This window comes from Megascapheus bottae, chromosome X (genome assembly GCF_031878675.1).
Source record: "Megascapheus bottae isolate mThoBot1 chromosome X, mThoBot2.hap1, whole genome shotgun sequence".
NCBI classification, from domain to species: Eukaryota; Metazoa; Chordata; class Mammalia; order Rodentia; family Geomyidae; genus Megascapheus; species Megascapheus bottae.
In genome coordinates, this window is record NC_143547.1 from 21556315 (window position 1) to 21563565 (window position 7251).

The 7251-nt window shown below is 45.9% G+C and overlaps 1 protein-coding gene across 1 annotated transcript; it reads left to right on the forward strand.

The window, feature by feature from the left end:
- The first annotated feature begins 612 nt into the window (after positions 1 to 612).
- Positions 613 to 2971, forward strand: Mid1ip1 (MID1 interacting protein 1). Its single transcript, XM_090326372.1, has 2 exons — positions 613 to 854; positions 1146 to 2971. The coding sequence occupies exon 2, from the start codon at positions 1403 to 1405 to the stop codon at positions 1955 to 1957; it is 555 nt and encodes a 184-aa protein (XP_090182498.1). The 5' UTR covers positions 613 to 854; positions 1146 to 1402; the 3' UTR covers positions 1958 to 2971.
- Positions 2972 to 7251: the final 4280 nt, after the last annotated feature.

Below are 7251 nucleotides of genomic sequence, written 5' to 3' on the forward strand. Positions count from 1 at the left end.
AGGATAGGAAAGATAATTAAAGACACTGCCCCAGGAGGGAGACCAAAGCCTCTGACCTCACTCCCCCAGCAGCTGACCACCTCCAGAGCGATGGCTGGAGCACTGCTTGTCCACGTGCACTCTGCATGTTCAGCCACCCTCCTTACATAAGAGTCCCAGGACGAAGTTGGGGCAGCTGCCGGTCCCTCTTCTCTAAAGTCTAATAATAAAATCAGGCTTCAGTTTCCCGGCCGGCAGTGGTTCAACCCCAACCCGTGTATTCCGATCGCGAGTGCCATCCCGGGTCAACCCTTCCTCCTCTCTCCCCACAGCACAGGCACCAGCCAGACCTCCTGTTCCAACAGTGGCGACTTCCCCAGCACAGTGCCTAGCTTCCCGCCCGCCCCCTTCCCACCCCCAGCTGGTTACCCTAAAGGCTTAGCGCAGGCGGGGTGCGGCTCCTCCATCTCTCCCTCCCCCCCTTCCCCCTCCCCCTCTCTGCCCTGCCCTGCCCTGCCCCGGCGCCCTCCCGGCCCGGATATCAGGCGAGAGGCGGAGCTGGCCCAGTGCGCCCCGCCCCTGCCGTAGAAAGGGCCAGGCGAGTGTTACTCGCGGTCATTGGGCTAGGGCCTTTTATCTTTGCGCTGCCCTGGGAGGCTGTAGGGGGAGGAGACTACGGGGGTGGTCCTGGGCTCTGGCAACACCTTTCCTGGACTATAAATTGAGCACCTGGGATGGGTAGGGGGGTCGACGCATCAACCAGCGACCACAGTTACCGTGCAGCTACTGACCGCGGCTGAGCCCCTGAGCAGCAGCTGCCGGCAGCCAAACCTCTAAAGCAGCCTAGGAAGCGAGCTCTCGAGGTGGAAGAGGAGGTGGGTGTCCACGCCCGAGGCGCTTCCCCAGCCAGCATACTTGCTTGAGCTCTAGCTTTTGGGAGAGGGAAACCGGAGTTATGGGGGAGGGGGAGGATGGTGTAAACCCACTTCCTCCCTCCCACCCCCTCCAAGGCTCTTGGTGAGAACGCGTGATCTCGCGGACCCACCCCGGCGCTGTCCCTGTGCTGTCCCGGGCTAGCAGTAGCAAGGACGGGAGGAGCCCGCGAACCGGGATGTCGAGCGCTCTAGTCCAATGACTAATCTTTCTCCCCTCATTTCTTCTGCCAGGCCAAGGCTCGACCCACTAACTTCCCATTGCCATCGCGAGCTTCCAAACGTAGAAACCGGGCATCCTGCAGTTGCCGGGCAGCGAGCAAGACGAGAGTTGAAGAGAACGGAGGTGGAGCCGGGAATCCCGCCTACCCAGCTAATCGCCAGGCCCTGAGCACGGGCCTTGGAGAGCGCGTGAAAGAGGGCATCCCTTTGCCTTGGCTCACCATCCTCGTGCCCTTGCATCTGTAAGCTTCGGCGCTCCACCGGCTACCATGATGCAGATCTGCGACACCTATAACCAAAAGCACTCGCTCTTTAACGCCATGAATCGATTCATCGGCGCCGTGAACAACATGGACCAGACGGTGATGGTGCCTAGCCTGCTGCGTGATGTGCCCCTCGCAGAGCCCGGGCTTGACAACGAGGTCAGCGTGGAGGTAGGCAGTAGTGGCAGCTGCCTGGAGGAGAGTACGACCCCAACTCCCAGCCCGGGCAGCGCTAATGGCAGCTTTTTTGCGCCTTCCCGGGACATGTACAGCCACTACGTGCTCCTTAAGTCAATCCGCAACGATATCGAGTGGGGAGTCCTGCACCAGCCGACGCCCCCGTCGGCAGGGAGCGAGGAGAACAGCGCCTGGAAGTCCAAGGACATCCTGGTGGATCTGGGCCGCCTGGAGAGCGCAGATGCCGGAGAGGAAGACCTGGAGCAGCAGTTTCACTACCACCTGCGCGGGCTCCACACGGTGCTCTCCAAACTCACCCGCAAAGCCAACATCCTCACCAACAGATACAAGCAGGAGATCGGCTTTGGCAATTGGGGCCACTGAGGCAGGCTGTTTCCGGCTGCCCAGCACCCTCTCGTATCCCCCTCTGCCTCTCTCTTTTTTTTCTTTTTTTCTCTCTTTCCCCACTGTGTTTGCTCAAAGCTATTTTCTTCCTGGTTGTGGGTTGCAAAGTGTAGACTACAAAGTTGTGCTTTGTACGTGCACGGGGCTCTGTGGGGTTCGGTGAGGACACGGTGTCATTTGGAGAGGCCAGGAGCTTGGCAGCGGGAGAGGGAGGCCTTAGGATCATCCTAGGATGGCAACCAACTGCATTTTGCGTTGGCTGGGAATGAGATTGGGCTGATGCCCGCATTCAGCCTGTGCCTTTCCTGGGGTTTCTTTTCTGTTCTTCTTTCCGGAAGAAAAGGGGCCGTGGCTGGGCGCGGCGCTGAGTTGCCACACTTGGGAGTGCAACCCCAAGCCGGGTATTGGGGAAGGCGGGGCACGCAGCCTCCAACGAGTCCTGTCGTTGAGCCGGTGGAGGCCTTGGCGTTGCTAGGATTGCATCAGTTTTCCTGTTTGTAACCGTGGCCCTTGTCTTTAAGTATTTCGGATCATCTTGTTCTAAAACTTCGGTGATTTCCATTGTCCTTGTGATAAACGCACAAACTGCACTGTTGATAACCGGTACTATTTTATTAATGATTTTCTGTTACACTGTATAGTAGTCTATGACACCCCCACCCCATCCCTTTCACACCACCCCACCCCCATTCCAGTGTGTGTGTGTGTGTGTGTGTGTGTGTGTGTGTGTGTGTGTGTGTGTGTAAGCTGGCAATGTGCCAGCTTGTACGAAGCTTGCTTCTCAGCCAGCGAAAATAATAACATTAGTATGAGAAAGTGGATTTATTCAAAGTGGAATCAACTGACATTCTATCTGTGTTGGCGATAGAATGATGACGGGTTCCACTGTTGTTATATGTCGTCAATTTATTTAAAACTTTTTTTAATCCAGATGTAGACTATATTCTAAAAAAATAAAAACACAAATGTGTTAAATAAACTGGACCAGCGTTTGTTCCTTTTTAACCTGCCAGTGCAGTCGACTACTATAGTCCTTCAATAAAGTTGAATTGATTTTAGTTTAGCGAAAGTAGTTTATTTTCTCTCTAGTATTCACAGTGGTGAAACTTTATCTCTGCAAGTATCAAACTGATATTTTTTTATTTTGGGGGTGGTCAAGCTGATGTGTTTTGAGACATAAAAACTTATTCTAAAGGCTGAAGTTTTACTTGGCTCTGGAGAAGTGAAAATTTACAAAGAAACACCAGCTACTCCTGATTCACACAAGCCTTTTACATTGTGCTTAGGACCTATTAAATTGAATTTCAATATGCACAGAGCCCTGCTCCAGGACTTCCAAACCAAGTGCCAAACCCTTGACCCCAGTATTTCAGTTTTCGGGTGACCCGAACAGGGCCACCCAAAGACATTCAGGAATCTTTTTGAGATGCCATTATGAGGCTCAGGACAGGTGAAAGGGTGTCCTTTGCATTTTATTTCTTTATTGTGTTGGAAGAATAAATATCAGGTTACTTGGTTTTTAGTCTTGAAGTCGCATTCTCTAAAGACAAAATTGGGATTTACAGCATATATAACTGCAGTTTACCAAAAAAGCAAATGGGGTGTGTGTGTGTGTGTGTGTGTGTGTGTGCAGGAGCAGTGTGAGAATCTTATCAGCTGTTAGCAGCCAGGAAAAAAATAGAGAGTTTGTAGAACTGGGATGCCCTCCAGTTGCCAAAGTTAATCTTTGATATGTGGAGATAAACTAAGCAGCACAACTAGTCAAGTAGAAGGCCTCTTGTTTTGTGTTCTCTTTTCAAAATAACGAAGTGCAAGCAAAAAAAAAGAAATGGAAAGAAAGGAAATGGCAGAAACTTCATGGTAGAAAGAAGCAGAGACTTAGATTACGGCTACAAAACCTTGTTGTGTATCTTTAACTCTCCTAGCCTGTTGCCACGTTTGAAAATAGGCATAATAATTCACGGATTACCTCATGGGATTACAGTGAGAATGACATGAGATGATACACATATAGGGAATGTTTAACACCTCAAATTCCTTAGGCACTACAGGTTTTCCTTACTCTAAATATTGGTTTGCGTCTCCATTTCCTCCCCTGCCATGAAAATGGAGCTTTCAATAATGTGTCTACCTTAAGCAAGATTATCGTGTGTGTGTGTGTGTGTGTGTGTGTCTGTGTTTAAATCATGAAGGAGAACCTGAAGTAAAACAAAAATAATTACACTTTGGGCACATGACCGCAAGAACTAAATAATGAGGTAACAATTACTAGCTTCAAATTTGTTTCAGGTAACTTATTTTTCCTGTAATGGGGTTTAAATTCAAGACCTGTTATGTCACATCCCCTGACCTTTTTTACTTAGGTATTTTTCACATAGGGTCTCACATTTGGCCCTGAGCTGGCCTCAGACCAAGACCTTCCTACCTATGTTTCCCACAGAATCAAAGATGAACCTCACAGCCAGCTTTTTTGACAAGATGAGGTCTCAATATTTTCTTCATCTGGAACTTCTATCCTCCAGCTCTCTACCTCCTAAGTAACTGTTATTGTAGGTGTGTTCCACCACATTGGCCTGTTTCAGAGATTGTGAATTCAGCCTCATGTTTGCTAGGAAGACACTTACCACTTGATCTATGCTCTTGCCCCTTTTTGACTTCAGTTATTTTTCACTTAGACTCTTGTGCTTTTTGCCTGGGAGCACCTCAGGCCAAGATCCTCCTACTTATGCTTCCCACATAGCTGGGATTACAGTCATGTACTACTGAGCCTAGCTTGTTCGATTTTTTTCCCTTCCATCTTCTCTCCTTCCCTTCTTTCCAACCCTCCCTTCTATCCCTCCCCCGCTCCCTCAGAATTAGCATACGTTAATAACAAGAAAGGGTTTCACTGTGATAATTCCGCATGCTTATTGTGCACCTGACAAAATTCACCACCTCCTTTGTTTTTCTATTCCTTCCCCTCTCACCCACACTTTTTAGATAGTTTTGGTGAGTTTCACTACACGATTCATTCCCTTTCTTGACCCTTTAGAACCTTCAGCCAACTTGTCTGAAACTGTGGAATTCTCTTACTTTATGTGACCATTGGTTTTCATGTTTGCATGTTGGACACAGATCTAGTTGATTTAGGGCCTCAAACCTTATGCAATGTATCTTTTTAAAGGCACTTATCTTCCTTTATTGTTAGTTGTGGGCCAGGGTGCTGTTCCTGAGCTTTTCTCTCAAGGGTAGTTATTAACTCTACCACTTTGAGCCAAGGCACTACTTCTAGTTTTCTGATGGTTAATTTGAGATGCGTCTCACAGGAAAAAATTTTGAAAATGCTGAAGAGTCTCATAGACTTTCTTCCCCAGGAACGCTTCTAACTACGATCTTCAGATCTCAGCCTTAGTAGCTAGGATTGCATGCATCAGCTGCCAGTGCCTAGGTGGCATTTACCTTCTTGTGGGTCATCTAGTAAGTTTTTACCAACCACTACATCCTGCGCTATTCTTTTTTTAAAAGTTTTGGAGAAAGGAATTGTTTCATTAAAGTTTTGGAGGGAATTTCTTTTCCTATAATAAAAACGCTTGATTGCAAGTTTTTAGAAACTTTAGAATCAAACTCTGGGCTTTAAGCATGCTAGGCAAGCACTCTACCACTAAGTCACTGTAACCCCTCTTTTCATCACTTTTACAATATTTTTTCAAATCATGAGGCATATTAAATTAGTCTTTTAAAGTTAAATGTTAATGTTTTACTAGTTTAAAACTTTATGTAGGTTTCTGGTCAAGGATAAATTGTTTTAATTACCAAAGTCATTTAAACTGAAAATTCTTGATCTTTTCTTTCCTTTCAAGGTTCTTTTCATTTTTAAAAATAACTCAGGGAAATTTCAAGGTTGTTTTTCTGTTATTCCAAATACTTGACTTGACCTCTAGTTCCTTTAGAGCTGTATGGAACTTTCCAAAAGAGGTGGACATGATGCTGGTCTGTTACCAACAACTGCTTCTATGTCTGGAAGTGGGTACCATCCTTTAACTCTTACTGTAATTGCTCCATCTTTGAGCCCAACACTGTTCTAAGGCCTTGCTGCAATCTATGGAGAAAAGTGCCTTCAAAACCAATGGAATGTCCAGACTTTATACTTTCTACACTATTCTGGATACCTGAAAATCGTCTTAAGATCATTCCAGGGACTTCATATTTCCCTCTTTGGGATTTCCTTCCCAGTGGCAAGCTTGGCTCTGGGGTGCATTACCACAACAGGCCTGAAGCTTGGTGGGACACTATGGATCTGGCTTTCAGTATGTTTGCTTACAAAGCCCTTTGAAGTTCAGGACAGAACTTGAATAGAAAGACTATGGTGAGTGCAGGCTGAGAGCTGAGTTTTTCTCCTGTCCTGCCTCTCTGCCTTTCAGGACAAGAGGTGAAGCCAGTAAAAAAAGGAAGTTAGAGGTGAAAGCTGCTCAAGTTTAAAGTCTCCTCCAGTTTCAACAAATGAGGATTCTACAGCTTTCCTCCACATTTCCCACATTCCTCAGGAGCCTCCTTGCTCTACTGAAGAATGATGCTTAATTAATAGGATGTTGGATAAAGAAAAAAAAACACATCTGTACCAGATCTTTTCCAGCTGCCGGCTAGTCAGTGCTCTTACGTCAGTAAATAAAACAAAGGCAGCTAAAATGGATCCATGGTTCATAAAACCAGGAAGATTTCACTTTGCCAAAGCTTCCTCCATACTTTTTCATTTAGTTAGCTGTTTCAATTTTTGGTGTCAAAAGTCTTGGACACATTCAAGCAGAAAACAAATTGTTGTGTATATGTCTAAACAAGGCCCACTAAAACCACAACTATATCATCCGTCTTTCCTGTTTTGGCATTCTCTGTTTTAAGAGGAACTTATTTTTTATACCTTCCTATACTTTTTCTTGTATTTTCTTTTTTCTTTCTATTCTTTAAGTGCTGTTTGCCTCAAAGTTTCTAAAATATATCTGGTAGTGTGCCTGAGTTGAAATGGGTAAAAAAATATGGATAATAGAATGTCATTACTAGCCTGGTTATGAACAGGGTGATAGATGGTAACTTTGTAATCATAAACTATAGAGAAAATGGTTTCTAGCACAGTAGATAAGGGAAAAGTCTAGCAACTAATTATACACCTTTGTTATTTTAACTAGCTGCATAACTAATTATACACCTTTGTTATTTTAACTAGCTGCATAACTAGTTTAGGGTAGAGAATTTTCTAGAACCCATTTTACTTTTCAGTCAATTTTCCTAGTGTTGACATA

What these genes read in the sequence shown, in the direction of transcription:
- Mid1ip1 (XM_090326372.1), top strand. Translation starts at nt 1,403, where the DNA reads ATGATGCAGATCTGCGACACCTATAACCAAAAGCACTCGCTCTTTAAC.